This window comes from Corylus avellana, chromosome ca7 (genome assembly GCF_901000735.1).
Source record: "Corylus avellana chromosome ca7, CavTom2PMs-1.0".
NCBI lineage: Eukaryota > Viridiplantae > Streptophyta > Magnoliopsida > Fagales > Betulaceae > Corylus > Corylus avellana.
In genome coordinates this window covers 27,441,872-27,461,397 of record NC_081547.1, presented here as the reverse complement: position 1 = coordinate 27,461,397, position 19,526 = coordinate 27,441,872, and the positions used below count along the sequence as shown (strand labels likewise).

The 19,526-nt window shown below is 36.2% G+C and overlaps 3 protein-coding genes across 3 annotated transcripts; all 3 read right to left on the bottom strand.

The window, feature by feature from the left end:
• Positions 1–394: 394 nt before the first annotated feature.
• On the bottom strand, positions 395–4,161 carry LOC132186364 (transcription initiation factor TFIID subunit 11-like). Its single transcript, XM_059600297.1, has 6 exons — positions 4,102–4,161; positions 3,418–3,698; positions 2,245–2,332; positions 1,644–1,743; positions 995–1,131; positions 395–723 (listed from the first exon to the last, which is right to left on the bottom strand). Exons 2-5 carry the CDS (start codon positions 3,675–3,677, stop codon positions 1,004–1,006), a joined length of 576 nt encoding a protein of 191 aa, XP_059456280.1. The 5' UTR covers positions 3,678–3,698; positions 4,102–4,161; the 3' UTR covers positions 395–723; positions 995–1,003.
• Positions 4,162–5,526: 1,365 nt separating this feature from the next.
• Positions 5,527–8,671, bottom strand: LOC132186363 (receptor-like cytoplasmic kinase 176). The gene is made up of 6 exons (XM_059600296.1): positions 8,377–8,671; positions 7,269–7,594; positions 6,914–7,049; positions 6,642–6,784; positions 6,413–6,536; positions 5,527–6,172 (listed from the first exon to the last, which is right to left on the bottom strand). The coding sequence occupies exons 1-6, from the start codon at positions 8,426–8,428 to the stop codon at positions 5,772–5,774; spliced, it is 1,182 nt and encodes a 393-aa protein (XP_059456279.1). The 5' UTR covers positions 8,429–8,671; the 3' UTR covers positions 5,527–5,771.
• Positions 8,672–13,471: 4,800 nt separating this feature from the next.
• LOC132187673 (triosephosphate isomerase, cytosolic) lies at positions 13,472–18,805 on the bottom strand. Its single transcript, XM_059602065.1, has 9 exons — positions 18,688–18,805; positions 18,256–18,331; positions 17,623–17,746; positions 17,130–17,214; positions 16,841–16,973; positions 15,909–16,003; positions 14,424–14,502; positions 13,848–13,930; positions 13,472–13,760 (listed from the first exon to the last, which is right to left on the bottom strand). Exons 1-9 carry the CDS (start codon positions 18,724–18,726, stop codon positions 13,710–13,712), a joined length of 765 nt encoding a protein of 254 aa, XP_059458048.1. The 5' UTR covers positions 18,727–18,805; the 3' UTR covers positions 13,472–13,709.
• Between the last annotated feature and the right edge of the window lie 721 nt (positions 18,806–19,526).

Below are 19,526 nucleotides of genomic sequence, written 5' to 3'. Positions count from 1 at the left end.
AAACTAAACTCTTTGAGATTGAAACACATATTTCTTGTGTCATGTTAACCCTAAATTGATTCTCTCAAGAGAATTCATTCTAAACTGGCTTTATGGTAGGCCTAGGAAGTTGTGGAGATGGGAAAAAAAAGAAAAGGTGTAATTATTATGATGTTAAATATAATAGCAAAAGATTAGCAAAATAGTTTTCCATAGCGTTTAAATCTTGACATGTTGAAAAGGCAATTATATGCGAGCAGTTGTCACTTGTCAGCGTCTGGATTCATAGACCAGCAAGCTAAAGCATTCATCTATTGTTGTATCAAGCTACAAAGTTGAAACCCCAAAATAACAAGGCCAAAAAATTACAGCATGGAGCTTGTATGCCAAAATTACATCAGCTGCTATAGATGCATGTAAGGGAAGTGTAGAAAACTGCTCAGAAGTATCAAGAGCCTGGATTTATCTGTGACAATGAAAAGGGCAGAATATCATATTTGCCAATTTTACTAAAAACTTCAGATGAACAATGACAGGAGTCAGAAATCATAATCCTCGTTGTCATTGCTCATAACCACAATCCTAAACCACTACAAGAGATTTGAGCTGTGATTTCAACTTTATACACTAGTATCTACTGGAAGGGGAGATGTCCGCAAGCTCAGAGACCGAAAATCTGGACTTTCTTAAGCAACATATAGTTGATGTACTTCATCACAAATGTGAGAATAAAGCCCAGGTGGCCTGAAAAGAAAGGAAAAGGAAGGATAAATTAGGAAGATATGAAAAACGATCCAAATGAAAGAAAAAAAGGAAAAGAAATATCACAGCTGCCTCTCCATTCGGAAAAACTAAGAGATGAGTCATTTGTGGCAAGGTAAAAGACCACTTTATTGGCTAGGTATGTGGTATGTTTTTAAATTTTACAGCCTAACATAGTAACATACAGAGGATGAGAGTAAGAATAATGCTAAAAAATGAAAACATGAGGAATCAGGCCATAAGGACTACATACTGGCTCCATCTACTGGAAGAGCCTTGGCACTGATCTCCTTGGTACTTTGCCTTCGAGCTTTAGTCTTCTATACGCTTCTCTGATGTGACAAGGTCGAATAGGACCTGAATCCTTCCTCTCGGACATAACCATTCTAGCTGCAAAATGAAATGTATCAATTGAAGATACATAGAACACCGAGCTAATTTCCAAGTATCTGAAAATACAGTTATGGAAGACTAAGACATGCACTAGACTTGCATGTGATTCTGCAGAATGTGATAGAGAAAGCATCAAACTTCTTTATGTCTGACAGTTTGGTCATTCTATTTCATATTCACCTAGTAATAAAGATATCCTTTTGCTTCTCCTTCTGTTTTAATTTGGCAGAGCTAAGCCTACGTGTCTTGTGAAAAGTCCCCACGGGGAGTAAGGTGTAAAAAATTATTCTCATGGAGCTTATGAGGAAGACCTTAAAACTAGAGAGAAAAATATTGAAAATAGCATTCTTGTAAATAGGTAGACTTTAAATGAAAATTTGCAAAACTTTTGGGAAGCTATGCCCCTCAAAGTCCATTGCTAGGTCCCCCTGACCACTGCCAGAGGGGATCACCTGTTACTTGGAAGTTACAAGTCAACATCATTTTTGAGTTGCATAAAATATGCGTACCAGTCTCAACAATATCACCAACAAACATTTTTGCCGTCGCTGAAACTGCAACTATCATTGGCTCAGAAATTGTCTTCATCCCTGTGATGCTCAGTAACAACTGCACTCTCACCATGTAAGAGAAATAAAAATTATGGCAGACTCCAATTGCATAAGTGAATCACCAACAGGTTCTATTGCTGCACTTTAAGAAAGCGAAATAAATACATGCCTACTAAGAGCTCAACAAGACTAAAAAGGTCTTTTGCCAACTTATTATCTCCTAATGAGCAGAGATTAAACCCGAAACACCACCATGTAATTGAAATGAAAGCCCATCTTGTTCTAGATTTTCTCTCTCTCTCTCTCTCTCTCTCTCTCTACACAGGCATGAAGCATGTCCATTGGTAATTTTCAGTACAATGGACATGTTTCATTTGAGGTGGGTGGATCCTCAATATAACCACCACTTCAGATCACAAAAATGGGGGGAACCAACAAATTTTGAAGCTAAAGAAAGAGGGTTTCTAAGGTGGTCAATAACTCAAACTTGATAAAGCCTTAGAAAAGACACCCAACTAAACAAGGGAAAATGCACAGAAAAGATACAGAACAAATGTACCTTTTTCATGTCAGCTTTTTTAAATCGAGATCTCCGAAAGGACTCATACCTTTCCGTTTGTGCCTCTGTGAACTGTGATAGCATAGCCCTGCAAAGAAAAGAGAACTAATAGTGTGAAGCAACATGTAGTTGTAATTATCCATAATATACATATGCAAAACAATATCATGTCTGTCAGTTTTTCCATAAAGCTAAATTATTTATTGTGTTTTAATTGGCATTCAATTGGTTCTACATCAGTTATCATAACATTTGAAGAGTAAAAAATGAAGAAAAAAAAAACCATTTCATACAATGTTTTAACTAGCAATTACGAGAGGATGATCTTGGTTTCTTCTATTTCTGTGATTCATTCACAGAAATATCTACAAGGCATTAGAAGCAGTTATGAAGCCACATGCAGACCAGAGGGCCATAGCCCCTTCAATAAGTGTCATCATCTTTATGGGGATTCTAACATCCAAAGCTTGCGGCTCTCCCAAGTCAAAACTAAGAATTTTCATATATGAAGAACCATTAAAAAGGCAAACTTTTCTTTTGAAATTTTTTGAGAAGTTCTTAGGATACTTGACTTTCAATTAAGTATAAGAAAACTCTAATAACAAATCTTTATAAGTTTTGTTGGTTTCTCATTCATATAATTTCCAGAGCAAACATGTCATGTTAGCCCATTACAAAATAGAAGTGGACAAGAACAGAAGGCTTCTTCTTTCCCTCTTTTTTCTCAGATTCTCTTCCTTTTCCATGCGATATAAGCATATCCCATACCAATGATAAAGCAAAAAAGACTAATTCTTTGTACCATATCTTTTTTGGCCATTAGATAAGACAACTCCTTGAAAAGGTATGCTAATCTAAAGCCCCCCTCTTAGGCTATCTGAGAAACGATTTTTGTTTGAATTAGTTTATTTTTCCATTTCTTTAAATTTTGGGTACTATAGAAATTGATGATCCCATTGTCTAGTTATCGACCTTAAATCTTTGAGTGTGTTGATTTTATTTTCTACTTTTTTCTTCTTTTTAAAAAAGATCTCTTTCTAACTATCCTATTTCTTCATTAACCAAATTGCTGGTATGACGAAAATTGGTAGCCAAATTCGAAAATTCAACTACGGAACTTAGTCGTTTAGAATTTCTCTTTGATGGTCCACCAAATCAAATAAATCTACTTACCGTGTCTTGGCTAATTTATTGGGGTCCCTCCTGAATGCAATATTTCTGATGTTGACGTCCACATTATCCTCCTCTTCCTCTTCATCCTCATCTTCATTGTTGCCCGTGGATGCATTAGTCCCAGTTGACGCTGCCAGGGCTGGGGATGTTAATGAGTTAGTGGGTGTGAGAAATTGATTCTCAACGTGAACAGGATCATCAGTGGGTGAATCAGGTGACAAATCTTCAACATCCTCAAATGCCACTTCAAACGGGTCCATCGATTTCTTAAGTCCTATCCTCTGCTTTTCCAATGATAATACCTTTATCAATCAATGTGATAACAAAATCTAACTATCAACAAATTAACAAGCTTTTCGTTTTTCCCGAAATTCATTTGAGCATTTCAACAAACATGTAAAATGCAAAAACCTAGTTCTTGATTATGATCAAACTCTACGTACATTTTAGTAAACCAACGAGATAAACAAGTTAACCATTTTCAGTTTTCTTTTTTCGACAAAGTACATCGTGTTTGGCAGACTTCTTTTCATCGTGTATTGAACTGTGTAATTCCAGAGATCAAATTCCTTGCTGATCAAATCTCTAGTCTCTTTAAAGATTTACTTAAAAGGCATAAACTAAACATTTTATCGAACGCATAGAGTGCAAAGCATGTGGTCTTTTAAGAGTAGAAAACATTACCAGAATGAGAGAGCGATTGCTTTGGATTGGGCCTCGTACGTTACCGCAGCTATAGCGAACAACTTGTGCGATCGTATCTCAAAATAGAGAACTCGAATTCTTAGATATTAGATCCAACGAGCATAAAGATGCCATGTGTCTTACTTATTAAAAAATAATAAAATATTATTTAATTTTAAAATAATAATAATAATAATAATAATATAATATAATTATTTTTGTTTTTTTAATATGCCCTTGGATGACTGACCACCCCAAGGCCACTGTTTGGCCTAAGGGTGGCCGAAGATCAGCCGGTCCAAGGCCTTTTTTTTTTTTTTTTTTTATTTAAAATTTGGCCCTTTCTTGAGGGTGGTCGAACCACTTCGGTGGGTCAAATTCTCATGAGCCAAAAAAAAAAAAAGCCCTTGAGGATGTCAACCACCCCCATACATAAAGCACCTACCACCCCAAACCAAAAACAAAAAAAGCCCTTGAGGGGTGGCCGAACCACCCCCAAGGGCCATGGGGGTGGCTTCGGCCAACCCAGACCGACTGATTTGGGGTGGCTGAAGTCACTCTTAGGCCAAACGGTGGCCCCTTGGAGGTAGTCAAATACCATATCAAAAAAATAATAATTATTATATTATTTTATTATTTTTTAATAAGTGAGACACGTGGCATGTTTGTGGTCGTTGGATCTCTTTAAAGAGATTCTGACCATGAACTGATCCCCTCCAATCCAAAATGAATTAAAGAAGATCCCATTCCAAAAGTTATCACTTGTACAGTTGTACAGATAAATAGTAATTGCTGACGTGATAATTATATTGAATTGTTAAAATTGATAATTAGTAAGTTTTATTTTTTTTTTACGAGTATTGGTAAGAATTTCAAATAAATGATTGAGATTCAAGGAATTTTACTAGATACATATATTGAGATGCAGCTTCTTTTATTACAATTCCTTATAAATTGACATGGTTACAATCACGTTTAATTGGAAAAATATTTAGGGTACATGGTCCATTGCTTTGGGCCTTTTGGCATTGATATTGGAAACTCTACCCAATTTCGACCATTTTCTTTCATACTCGATAAGCGGTTGGTGACAAATTATAATTGATAAAATAATTAAGAATATATTATTAACAACTCGGCCTTAAAATATTGGAGACAACTGAGGGTAGGATGGGCAGGAATTAGGCCGGACACCCCAAAAGTTAAATCTCAAATTGGATATGATAATTTTACATGGGTGTAAAATTTTTACATTTGTTTCTTACTTGGTGAGACTAAATTTGGTAAGTGAATATAAAAAAACTCTAATCGTAACTTAATTACTCTTTTTTAATTTAGAATAAATGGTAACTTACCACACACAGAAAACTCTATCCAATTGGTTTCTTGCTCATAAAATTCACTATTGTGTAACAATCATGTAAATGTTGCAAACTGCAAAGGCTTCTTTTCTCATGTTTATCATATTTCAGACGCAACAAGAAAACGATTCAAAGACGGATTTTCTGAAACCATTAACAGAACTGTACAGTAATCTACAATGGTAATGCATACTCTGAGCACAAGATACAATGTTCATCCAGTAAACCATCCATTTATTCTTCTTCTTCTTCTTCATAGATTGCATAAATATGAATAAAGCATGCGTCAAATCTTTTTTTATTCTCCCTTCATGTATGTAAGTGAGAAGCAGGTGTGCCGGGATAAGAAGCAGCTTTTTCAATGCGAGTTCCATTGCCTGAATTTGGAGAGTCCCCATTGTCTTCTGAGTCCTGAAGCTGCTCCAACATTCTTACCACCTCGTCCATGTTTGGTCTCAACTTGGGTTCTACTGCTAAGCATCGACTTGCAAGGTAGGCTGCTTTCAGGGCTGCACTCAATGAGTACTGGCCTTCGATTCGAGAATCAAAAACTTTGAGAACTTTTCGTTTGCTGGTAAGGTAAGGCTTAAGCCAACTAACTAAATTGTGTTCTCTTGGTGGCCTGTTGTTGTCCACGGCTCGTTTGCCGGATAACATCTCTAGGAGAACAACCCCAAAACTGTAGACATCACTTCTGGCCGTTAAATGACCTTCACAATAATAGAATGAACTAAGTATCAGTTACAAAGCTTGTGAGAAACTTGGGACTTGATATGCCCAAATTGCACTTGAGATCCCCATCTGCTTAAGTTTCTTAATAAGTCAGAAATTTGATGAAAAAGTAATTGTTATTCTGTTCATTCTCTTGTTTCAAGAAACAAGTGGTGAAAACAAGACAATTCAGGTTTTTAACTTAGGAGAAATGAGCAAAGCTTAAAATTTTAAGGTACCTGTAGCCATATACTCAGGAGCTGCATACCCGTAGGTACCCATGACCCTTGTAGAGACATGGCTTCTGTCACCTGTAGGCCCATCCTTGGCCAACCCAAAATCTGAGAGCTTTACATTATAGTTCTGCAATTTAATATGAGAAGTGGGTGAGAGAGCATGTTCAACTAAACAGTCTTAAACTCCTCCAGAATCCCTAAAATTAGAACAATTGAAACATGTTTAACATACGCTATCTAGCAGGATATTCGACGTTTTGATGTCCCGATATATCACTTTTACTTCGTCACTGTGAAGAAATGCTATACCCTTAGCAGCACCAAGTGCAATCATCATACGGTGGTTCCAAGAAAGCGGTTGAACATAAGAAGCCCCTGTTCCAAGATGATCAAGATTCTTGATTACACAATGCCAACAGAGATGTTTAAGGTCTTAAACAATGGGACAGTGAAGTATATTAAAAGCTGATAAGTAAATACTGCAGAAGGAGATCAAGAACTCACTCCTAAACAGATGATTGTCCAAGCTGCCCTTAGGCATAAATTCATACACTAGAAGTCGTTGGTCATCCTCTAAGCAGTAACCAATCAATTTCACCAGATTAGGATGATCCAGCCCCCCCAGGTAGTTGATTTCTGCCTACAGTTCAAGAGGATCCACAAAATTAATTAATCATAACTCCTGAAGATTGAACTTATTGGTAATGTTGAAAAGAAGGTTATCCAATCCCTTAAAAAGATCATAAACTATTACATGCAACTCAAAAGGACAACTTTAAGGTTCAACAAAAAGGCTCAGAATCTCAGAGAGATATCAAGAAATGCAAAGGAGCCAAAGAAGGGTAAAAATAGAACTCACCAACCATTCCTTGTGACCCTGGAAACCTTCTTGATTAAGCCTCTTTGCGGCGATAACCATGCCGGTTCCAGGCTTGGCAGGCGCAAATGAATGCTCATCGACCCACCCTTTAAAGACACAACCGAAACCGCCTTCACCCACCACACTATCAGGACGGAAGTTCCTGGTGGCTGTTTTGAGTTCATTATAGGAGAAGATTTTCAAATTGGAGGACTGCAAGATCTCACCCTCTGTCCGAGGCGTTGAAGGCACTGAGACAGGTGAGAACTTACTGCTTAAACAGCTCAAATCAATCCCTTCCTTTCTACCATATGTTGAATTCGCACCTACACCCATCAATCCCATATAATTAGTAAATTCATCTGTAATTCGAACACAAAAATTAGCACACTTCTTACAAACTTAATCACAAATTATAAATGGTAACAGAGGTAGGGGGAAAAAGAGCATTTCTGTCTTCAAATTAACTCAGTTCAGAGCAGGGAGCAATGTTGATTGCCAATAGAACCCCGAAAATCGTATAGTAGTCTACTAAATAGCATTACTCATAAATCTAAATCTATATGGAAATGTTATCAGTAATAAGTATAGACTTCTACAGCTGATTTAGTTTTCTCAAACTTCCATCCAACGAAAGTATATAGATTCAAAAAGCAAAATTTTTTTGTTATCTTAAACTTGTTTGGCAACCCAAAGGAAAAAAAAAACTGCAAAGCAAAATCAATGGGGTTTTGTAAAATCCTCAAATGAAAAGAAAACTGTTTTAATTTGAGAGAGAGAGAACTCTGATCAAGCACACACCGCCAACCATTCATTTGGTTTCCAGGAAATTGAAACCTCGTCTAAATCAAGCCAACTATGTAGAGACCCAGATGCAGGACCCAAAATAGCACCCAAAAAGAAATCGAAAGAAAGAAAGAAAGCAGGCTAGAGATTCTCTGTTCTATTGCATGTTTCACCAATCGCAAAGCATACAATTCCATCACAACAAATTCAAAAAAAAAAAAAAAAAAAAACCAACAATTTCTTGGCCAAGAACAGCTACAAGACGCATCAGGAAAAGGTGAAAGAATATAAGATAAGTGGAATACTGAAACTGCAATCATACCATTGTGAGGAGGGCTCTCGGCTTTGATTCTAACACTGAAGCACGAACCCATGAATTCAAAAGCTTGAAATCCTATCTCTCTCCTCTCCACTGGAAAGACACTGCAGCAACTGCTTAAGAGTTGGAAAATAGAGAAACCCAAGTGTAAACAACTTGGAAGGAGCAGAAGTCAATCCAGCGAGCCAGCCAAGCCCGGTAGGAAAGGCTTAGAAAAAGGAAAAATCCCCGTAATAATGGCGGGTGTTTCAGGTGTGAAAACAAAAGTGAAGTTCAGCTAGTTCTCACTTGCATTAAATAATTTTAATCGCCAGTCGAGAAATGATTTGAAAGAATAACAAGAAATATTACGGCGAAGTATATATATGTAGAAGCGACAAGGATCGATTGCCTTACAAGTCATCAAATCTTCTTCTTCTTCTTTTCTTTTTTATATTACCAAAATAAGAAATCATAAACAACACGATCATATCTGGAAAGTCAAACCAGCTAATCCTGTGAAAGAAACAAAACAGGTATTCTAGTGTGAAAGCAAGGACTTTTTCCTTGACGCTCAGCAAATTAGCTGTCACTTGCTGACTACCACCGCCAGATTGAATGCTTTCTCTGGAAAGCCCACGAAAGGTAGTGCCGTGGGGACTTATGTACGTGTACGTGTGTTCGTGTTCTTGGAAAGTTGTTTTTTTCCCGGAATCTGCTCCGATTGCCCGGATCTTTTTGTCATATCTTCCAGACGGATAAACGTTAAGGAGTTGACCTATAGCCTACTGTTTGGTTACTTTCTCTGCAAGTGTGAGAAAGAATGCACGTGACTGTCGTCTGAAATTAACTTTGCATAAGCTTTTTTATCAGTAATCAGCCGTGTTGATGATGGCTGATTAATCATAGGTGGTAACATATTAATTTCCAAGGAAATTTGAAGAACAAAATATGAATAAACATCGTCAAATGGGGGACCATAGAGGCTGTAATTGCCGGAGTTAATTAATTTAAACAAACGAAATTCTTGAAGAAGTCAATAGTAATGTAGATGGGAATGCTGGAGTTATATGTCGGAAAAATACAAGAAATCCTCGTCACCTTCTAACTTCCTCTAACCAAACTTAGGTTGACTTTAGTAATAAAACAGAAAAATGTCTTGGTGTTCGTGATTATAAGATTCTTTCACAAAAGTCCATCTTGTTTGGTACTCTCTGACTCTTGTGCAGCTGTGCTCCTACAACATCCATGATTTCACGCACGCCCCCCATAATTTTTTCTTGTTCGGCAAAGGCGATTTTCAATTTATTAAATTAACATATGTTTTTAGAACAGAGGATTCTGAATCATATGTTCTAAAAATAAATGTCGATTCTTTCGACCCAAAAAAAAAAAAAAAACAACTGTCTCAATACAAATCATCGTCTATAATTAATAGAAATAGCATGCAAAGATTCTTAATAAGACAATGATCAAACTCATAATAGTCTTTTTCCTTGACTATAGAATCCACGCACAGCTCCTGCTAGCCTCCTGCTTTGTTATTTATATAATTTAGTGTCTTCCGGTGAAGTGGTTTACCATTCACCAAATTCATCGATCGTCACATGCCATCACAGATTCTCAACCTCATGACACCATGACAGTCAATATATGAGATAATGCCATTCCCCAAATTTCCAAGTTATTTGGTATTTTTCAAACGTTGACGACTACCCCGTGCGGCAAGTTATCCTGTAAATGTAGTTGGGCAATCATTATTTACCTCCCGGAAAATACGTTAATTACGCAAGGCATGACGCAAGGCATGAACTACTCAGAAGCAAGTCCGACCAACAGTAGGATTGAGATGGCCAACAATTCTTAATATGTGGCCTTAACTAAAGAATCATTTCACACTAGCAATTATTAATGTATTCGATCAACATTGATATTTGGGTGTAAAGTCATGCTTAAGTACTTTTTCCCGTGTGAACCCGATACGAATTTAATATAAAATTAACTGATTAAGTAAGAGAGGTTTGATTCAAGTTAAGATTGACCAAAATAATCTTATACCTAATGACCGTCACTTTATGCTTCAACACGTCTCGAGCTTGACATACGATATTTAGGATTGATAATTTTTTATACGGCCCGTAGACCTAACATGAAATTAGCGAGTTTAAATGAGTCAGGTTAGTGTTGACCTCTTTACTCACGTTTTGACACAACACGTAAACACAAATTGTCACTCCTATAAGCCAAGATCAACAAGCTAAGGGCGGACTGTAATGGGTGATCACAATTAATCCTTCCTTGCATATATGTCAAAAAAGAGAGGCTTTAATTCAGAAGTAATACAAACCCAACTTTCCCAGATCAAGTGATAACTCAGACACATATGTCAAACAAAAATGAAGACAATTTTAAGGTTGGTAGAATACAACAGAAGCAGTGAAATTTTGCCAACCATATAGCCTGCTTGCAATGACCCATGATCCATGTGTCTACAGTAAAGGGCAGGTAGAAGTTGATAATTAAGCACTTGTGTTCTCTTAGTCCATATTGGTTGGCATCACAATTAAAGACCAGATTTTACAAAACGGGCAATACTTTGAACAACTCACGACGACTTGACGTAATCCACAGCAAATAAAGGTACCGCTTAATTACCTAACTAATAACATCTTTGCGAAGAAGTCGTTTATAATATGTGGAGCCAGTTCTAGAAGGATGACAAAATTGATCATTCCTTACGTCCACACCCTAAAAACAGTCATTCTTGTGCTCTAAGCTACCCTTTCAGGGAAGGAAAATGTTAAATGTTAAATGTTAAATTCAACGCAACATTTGCTTTGGGTACAAGTTGAATTGGCTAGCACACGGACACCCTAAGCTGGTCCAGCCATGAGGAAGCAGTCCCATTCCCATTCTCACGCACGCGCGATATCGCACGTACACTCTCAAGTACTTCAATGACCAATACTGATACTGTCAATCATGTAAGACCATAACAAAATTCTTGATTAATTCCAAAAATTCAAAATTATTGCATTTTTCAAAGGATCTGACTTACATGTTGTTATTAAAATAAAACAGTATGTATGTTGTAGTTTATTCAACGGTCAATATTAAATCTTATAGTTTACTTACTTTTAAGCATCCAACACTTGCATGAGGTCCAAATTATCTTCAAAGGCTCCGTAAAATCTTTTTTGAAAAATGCTTATAATTCTTCCAATCCTAAAATTCAATCACAACCCACCATCAATAACCGAGCCCAACTATAAGAGCATCTCTAGCAATACTTGTTAAAATAATTAGTGAAAAAGTGTAATTTTTATTTGGAAAATGCTAGGTGTTCTTCTAGTGTCATTCTGGTGTTCTCCCAATTGTGATGTGACTTTTAAAATTATCGTTGAATTTGAGATTATCATTATTGACTTTTAATTTATTGGTAATTTTAAAAGTTACATCACAGTTGGGAAGACACCAGAAGAAAACCTATCATTTTCCTTTTTATTTTACTACTTTTTTTATACACACTCCAACATACTCTCTATTATACTTTCTATTTTATTTAAATATTATTTTTTTTCAAAATGAGAGAAAGAGGGGAGGAGTAGAAAGAGGGAGAAAAAAAAAATTGAAGTCTTAAGATGTGCTGCAATAAATTTTCATATTCTATAGTAAATTTTTCAAAACTTTATATTTTGAAACATATGATGAAAGGATAAAATGGCTCATAATAGTTATATTTAGCTACTATGAGCCATATGAAGAGTCGGAGATGCTCTAATAATGGGTCACAATATTTCATTGCACACTTATGCAAAAAGATGGTTTATGTTTTGTGGGTGATTTCGGGGGTTGGGCACACGCCCTTCTGGATGAGCCTCCATTTGAAATTCTCGATATCTGGTTCGAATTTGGGAGCAGGAAGTAAAGGGGGCCTTGTAAAGCTTCCATGGTGGAAGTGAGAGTAAACAGACAAGACCAGACGTCATTAATTTCGGGAAGACTCTTTAGCACTGAATTTTTGGGTCATATAAATACGTTGTTCAACTATAGTGGATTCTTGCAACTTTCAAAGATATGCCAGAATTACAACAAAAAAAAATGCCAGGCCAGCCTTCAAACCCTCAGCCTCTTCACGTGAGGCCATTTGCAACGTTTACCAGGTGACAAAGTTACAAGCTTTATCTTCACACCCTTCTCTATCTTCGAATAGACTTCTTGTTGTAGAGAATACTTACCGATGTTGGAACAACAGCAGAGAACAAGGATTACTGTTTGACGATGGAGTTAGATGGAAGGAACAACGATTTTATTGTTTGACGATGGAGTTAGATGGAAGGAGTGGTGGCGTTCACCCGGGCAGGGGATAGGGGCGGCTAATGTGTCTAGAATGGGAGAATAAGGATTTTGTCCATGAATTGATAAAATATAGTTATAAATATGGTGTTTCTCAAACCACAACGAAGACAATTTTTACTTTGGCAGGAGAAAATTAAAATAATCTATCATTTAAACCCATTTTACACGAATTAATGTGGCATGTGTTAAAAAAAAAAAAAATGTAGCATGCGTGAAGAGTAACATTACTCTTAAAATAGTTAACAGTTCACACAGGTTCCAATAATTCAACTTTACCAACCATACCCTGCTTGCAATGACCGCAACCCGTGGGGTTTAAATTTAAGGCCACCTAGAAGTTAATAGGCACTTGACTCTCAAAAGTCCATACCGGTGGTGTCGCAATAACGACCAGATATTATAATAACTCTAAACAACTAATAATGACATTACATAATCCACAGCAAGGAGGAAACTCTACTTTTACCTAATTAACCTTGTCTGTAAAGAAGTTATTCATAATATGTGGAGCCATTTGTACATGGATGGCAAAATTTATCTTTCCTTCTGGCCCAGCTTTGAAGAAGTTGGGCGGCCTTACCTTCACTCCAAAAGATATATATGAAGTTTATAACTGTAGTCCTTATGCTCTATGGGAAGGGGGGCAAATATCAATCATTTCCACAGAGATTCAGACACAAACATGCACCCCAAAACACACAAAAGCATGTAGGGAATGAAGTTACTGGATGTAATAAAAAAGATTTGTTAGAGGCATAAAGAAGTTAATACTTGGTCATCTTTATTCATACACAAAAGCCAGTCAGATTTGTTAGAGGCATAAAGAAGTTAATACTTGGTCATCTTTATTCATACACAAAAGCCAGTCTGAGATGCTTATTTGAACACAAAACGGAACTTACTCTCTCAAAAAAGTTATTCTTAATTTGTATTGCACGGATTCAATAGGTCCCCATATGAGAGCTTGAGAGTCTCACCTACTCATACCCGGTGCAAGCTTAGGCACTTTTCTTAATCTCAGCAGACTTGATAATGTCGATGAACTCCAGCTGAAGAGTGTGTGAAGTGGTCAGCCGAAAATAAGGGCATGAGAAAAGACAGTTCTAAAAAGAATAAATAAGCAGCAACGTTAATACCTTTAGAGAAGCTCCCCCAACCAAAAAGCCATCAACATCTGGCTGAGATGCCAATTCTTTGCAGTTTGCACCATTCACAGAACCTGCAACAGGTATGCAATTAAGGTAATGAAACAGCAAAGCAAACTGGAAAGAGTAAATATTAAACAACTTTTGACATTATTCCATTTTTACTCTGCAATCACCATTCATCCCATGAAAGAGGAACCCAAACAAGTGCAAACACACTGCATTTTCCAGCCAAGAATGAGTAGAACATTCAAAAACCTAACTTTATGGCATTGTTGGCAAAGGTGCAGACTCACACGACAACTTCCTAGAGTCGGTCTCACCTAAACCCAAAGGCACCAGAATGACTTATTCAACATGCTAGGAGGCAACCATATAATCCACTACTCGTAGCCACCCTCTTATCCAGCGATTGTCAGACTAAATTGTTGGCATTGTTCTATTGCGAGGTATGAGAACAAAGGGCATCTATTGCTTCATTTGGCAAAACTTCAAAATTGGGATAATGCCTGGATGGCAGAAGGACAAAGACAAGAGTAGGATGAGGGACAGAAGAAATTAAGAGACCTCCATAAATAATCCGGGTTGTTGCAGCAACTTCAGGACTGGTGTTTGCATGAAGCCATTTCCTCAATTCAAAATGTACCTGTCATATAGTTAAAAACCTTGCGTCAAAAAACTAAATAATTTAGAAAACAAGGCAACTTGATGCAACAAGACCTGTACTACAGCTTTACTAAAAATTAGCACAGCAATATGACAAGGAATTATTATAGACATGGAAGACCCCATAAGAGTTGTATACGTTTGAGGGTTATAAGGGACTGAACATTTGAGGGCATTATGCTAGCATATAACTGGCTAACAATTATGGTGTTCCAGATTAACATTGTATTCGATTGTCAAAATTTACAAAAGCAAACTCCATATACATGTTTCAGATGCAAGCTCCTCTCTCTCTAAAATAAGTCTGACTACAAGTTATTCTCACAATGAAACCATATTCTAGCATTAAAACAATTTTTACTTTAGAGAAAGGTGCAAGCACCTCTCTCACTCTCACTCTCTCTAACACACACAAAAATTTGATTCATCATTCTAACCATAAAACCATAATCTAGCTTTGCAAAAATCTTAGTTTGGGAAAGAGGAAAAGAAAGACATTTTAAAAAAACTAACTAGCTAATTGAATTTCTAATACTCCTTACTACTTTATACAATATCATCAAAATTATTAAAATGTCACTCAAAACTTCTAGTTATCCCTACATTTGGTAAGGCAAAAGCATTTATTGGTCAAGACAGGCTTAAACTTCAATAGGAACATTTAGGGGTTGTAGGCAGAAGCTTAAAAAATAATAATAACAATATCGATAATACTAATAACAATAATCATGATGATGATGATGATGATGATGATGTTGATAATCGTGATAATTCTGAAGCCCAACCAAACTGAAATACTCCTCTTTCTCCAACTCCTCTACCAGTATATTATTACATACAAATTTGCTACACAATTACAAGCCAGCAAACCAAAAGACTCAGTCTCTATAGGATTCATCCCTACTACTTTATTATGCATTTGACAAATCCGCCTACAAGACAAAAAAAAAAAATTATAAAAAATAAAATAATAATAATAATAATGATAAAAAATAAAAAAAAAATAAAAATAAAAAAAAAAAAAAGAATTGAGAAAAACAGGGTATAGCTGGATCTATTCACTTAAAAGAAATTGCACATATTGAATAGATGGAAAATTTTCCAAACGCAGATCAGTATTTTGTTGGTTTTTGCTGTAGAATCCTTTTTTTTTTTTTTTTTTTGCAGTAACTGCTATACAGTCCACAGTGAAAAAGGAAACGAAGTCACATTTATTATGTTTCAGACACTGGCAAATTTTGAAAACAAGCAGTACCTTTTTCTAATATATTCTACTGTCAAAAACTTGAACTTCACTATTAGCATACTATAGAAACACCTCTGAGTTAAATGTGAGGCTAAGAGACAAGAAACGAGTTTAGTGAAGACAAAAAACAAATGCCTTACTTCCTGAGCCTGAGCTGGAGAAGCAACCTTCCCAGTACCAATGGCCCACACAGGCTCATAGGCCAAAACAACATGGGCCCAATTCGAAACTCGTTCTGCAAAAAAAATCACACCAGAGGCAATCATCACAAAAAATCAATGCAATCCTTTAAGCATGATTAACATTGTTAGCACTTAGCAAATAAACTTTGGACACCAGAACTTTCAATGAACATTGAAAGTTCTGAACTAGCGATCAAGCGCAAGGTTAAAGTAAAAATTAGCACGTCCATCATCATACATTACAAGTGTTCTGTTGAAGGTCCATACAAAAGATACATGATAAAACATGGAACCAGGCTAAGGAAAATTCACTGGTTAATAGATTTGAAAACTCCCTTAATTCTTTTTCTTGTCCAATATTCTCTCCTGAAACAGCAGGTTCTCCTTAAAGTTCCCAGAAAAAAAGATTGTGCACTCATTACTGTATCTATTATTTCGAATCCAAGGATCTTTAAAAAGAAAGTAAGGTGCGATTATTCATCAAAGAGACAACAATGAAAAAACTAATAAAACATGGTTACTAAATATATGTACTTGTGACGAATTTTGCTTCAGATATAAACCACTGAAGGAGAGAGTAGAGAAAGAAAATATTGAACCCAAAAGAATACCTGAAGTATGAAATATAAAATTACACAAAACAATAGTAAACTTGTTCTAACAATAAGACTAAAGCAATCAAGATATGCGAAGAGTGCCTCCAAAAGGCCACATTCTCTTAATTCCAGAATATCCACTGCATTTTATAACTGATATTCCAAAGACCAGTTATGTTAGAAACTTGAGGGGGAAGTCAAACAAAAAAAGAAGAAGTCCAACCAACTTAGAATATTAAATAAAAAGCCTCTTATGTCAAGGGTAAGACACATAAGTAGCAGTGAACTATTTACCAGCAATTGCTTTAGTTTGTGCAGCAACAACATCCACAGTTGATCCAGATTCTCGCTGCTCAAGAGTCTCTCCAACACAAGCAATCACCTTCAAACCTTTTTCAAGTGCATATGCAACCTTATCTCCAACAAACTGAAATAAAAAGCATGGAGAATGGAAATTATTACTCAAAATAGGCACCTTAATTGATTTAAAAAATGATGAGCACTCATGAAACAGTAGTCAAATGATAAATCAAGTGCCATGAGCAAAACTTAAGAAGTTAGGTGTCTTTGAAAACTAGCTTACTTCATTTGACTCGTTTAAGATAAGCCTTCTCTCAGAATGGCCAAGAATAACCCATGGAATGCCCAAATTGACAAGCATCTCTGCACTGCACAGAGATAATAAATCAACTTTAAATATCTTCCAACAAAGAAATACGCAAGACTTTGTCTCAATAATGAAAAACCATAACCAAAGATGAACCATCAAAGAAACTATGGAATCACAAGAACCAGCAACTGAGCCACAAGCTAAATTGAAGAGGATACTGAGAATCACTCCACTGCTCAAATTACATAATACCATTTACATAAATTTAAGTAACAACTCAGGGCAAAAAGTCTAGATTCCTTCCAGAAATATATTTCATTAAACATTTGATCAAAAACCTAAAATAGATACATGTTTCATTAAAGAATCCAACACCACAAATTGCATAACAAGGTAAAGACACTTAAAAAATACAATTCAAGGACAGCAACGAGAAGAAAATAAGTATTTCTAGATCAAAACATACCTAACCTCCCCAGTATATGCACCTCCTTTTTTGACCCAACAATTTTGTGCCGCAACATGGAAATCATGCCTCAACAAACTCTTTACCAATGGAAGAAAAACAAATGGAGGACTTACCACAACCTCTGCAAGAAGAACAAGTTTTTGATGCAATAAAAGAAACGCGGTTAGTTTCCTTGTAAAATTGGAAGTAATAATGAGGAAATTATTTGCCCATGCAATCAAAAAAAACACTCATTAAAAAAATATTATACGAAAATGTGAATTAAAATAGCTGAATTGATTTCTAGAAAACAAAAGGTGGCATGGCAGCAACTTTGAGATAAAACTAACGTGGATGTGTGAACTCTTGAAATCTTACAAGGTTAGCTTTTCCATGGAACAACAGTGAGATTTACTCGAAGATAAATACAATAATAATAACAAAACAAAGTGTGCAAAAATTATTCTAAATCCTGCACATAGCCGCTAAAACCTCGAACATATGCAAGAAGAACAACATAATGCATATCAAGTATATAACAAAAACAATTCTGAGAGTGAACTGAAACTTGTAATACAGCCTCTTTCTCTTTTAAATACCATTCCCGGGTTAAAGCAACATATATCAATATCCAACTTTCGTTTCACTTACCCACAACATCTTGTGAAGGCACTTGGGCTTCGTTAAGCGTGGACACTATCTTCTTCACCTCCTCAGTGGTTCCATTCTGCATTCACATTCAATTCAATCCAGAAAATCAGGTATTCGTACAATCAAAAACTCTGAGTCAGTGTGTGCGTGATTTCTAACAGGGAATTAGACAAATATGCAATACAACACCGAATTTTGTGCGATCGATAAAAAACAATAACAAAATTACTAGACCAACGGAATTGTTCACTACTAGCGAAGAGAAAAATAAGATCGAGCAGCGGATCCAAAACAATCGACCTGTTTGGTTGCCGAGAAAGTGAATAAATCGCAACTTGTTTTTCTAGTGAACTAAGCGGCAAAATGAGCCTTCAACTTCACTTTCTCGGCAACCAAACAGAGCAGATAATCAAAATTGAAGATGAGACTCACGCATTTCCAGTTTCCGCCGACGAAGAACTTCCTGGCCATCTTTTACAACGATCGCAATTCGCAGAGAGTGAGCTTCTGGTTTTGGTGAGCGAGGATATTTATGTGTATTTTTATGGTTGCTATTGGGAACAAAATATATGTGGATCTCAGAACAAGTGAAACTACCGTTACATCCTCATACGTGGAATATGCTCCGAGCACCTGGCATCTATTGGCTACCGTGGAACATCATGCAGATGGGTAGTTTGGTCAATAGGAGTGAATTTCCCTTTTTTTTGTTAGGTAATGAAATTAATTAATTGGTTGTTGTCTTTGGGCTCACGGGTTTTTGTGGTTCCAAGCCACAGGTTTTTGCGTCACAAAAGCGGGTGGTGATTATCGGATTGGTGTAATTGTAAAGGCTAACCCACCTAATCTTACCCTCTTTATGGGCCACTCATGCGGTCATGTCTATTTCTAAACGACATCGTGCGCAACAAGACCCAGTAAGAAAACACCGGGCTCGCTGGTAACTCCTTGGACAATTTTTGGCCTTTTAGTAAATAAAAAATAAAAAGTAAAAAGTAAAAATAATTAAAAACTTAAAACACAAGATACTTACAAATTATTTTTATATTTATGTTACAATTAAGAAGTTTTAACAAACAAGCCCACCATATTGTGTAGATTACGTTCTCTTACAATTAATAAAAAACTAGAAATAAACCAAATAAATTATCTAGTCCAATACTTTTTTTGGCCCACCAACCAAGAAAAAGATAGCTAAAAATGGAATTTTTGTAGCTGACAAAAAAAAAAGAAAAAAAAAGAGGTTGTTGGTAGGGTTACCTACAGGCTAC

Bases quoted from the DNA above. Each gene is read 5' to 3' on its own strand.
- LOC132186364 (XM_059600297.1), bottom strand. From the start codon at position 3,677: ATGGACCCGTTTGAAGTGGCATTTGAGGATGTTGAAGATTTGTCACCT. The intron at 2,333-3,417 runs GTAAGTAGATTT...TTTTCTTTGCAG, and splicing joins AATAAATTAGCCAAGACACG to GGCTATGCTATCACAGTTCA. The intron at 1,744-2,244 runs GTACATTTGTTC...GTGAGAGTGCAG, and splicing joins AAAAAGCTGACATGAAAAAG to TTGTTACTGAGCATCACAGG.
- LOC132186363 (XM_059600296.1), bottom strand. From the start codon at position 8,428: ATGGGTTCGTGCTTCAGTGTTAGAATCAAAGCCGAGAGCCCTCCTCAC. The intron at 7,595-8,376 runs GTATGATTGCAG...TGATGGGTGTAG, and splicing joins CGAGAGCCCTCCTCACAATG to GTGCGAATTCAACATATGGT. The intron at 6,537-6,641 runs GTATGTTAAACA...ATTAAATTGCAG, and splicing joins CGAATATCCTGCTAGATAGC to AACTATAATGTAAAGCTCTC.
- LOC132187673 (XM_059602065.1), bottom strand. From the start codon at position 18,726: ATGGCCAGGAAGTTCTTCGTCGGCGGAAACTGGAAATGC. The intron at 17,215-17,622 runs GTATGTTTTGAT...ATCTCTGTGCAG, and splicing joins GCATATACTGGGGAGGTTAG to TGCAGAGATGCTTGTCAATT. The intron at 16,974-17,129 runs GTAAGCTAGTTT...TTTTTATTTCAG, and splicing joins TCTTAAACGAGTCAAATGAA to TTTGTTGGAGATAAGGTTGC.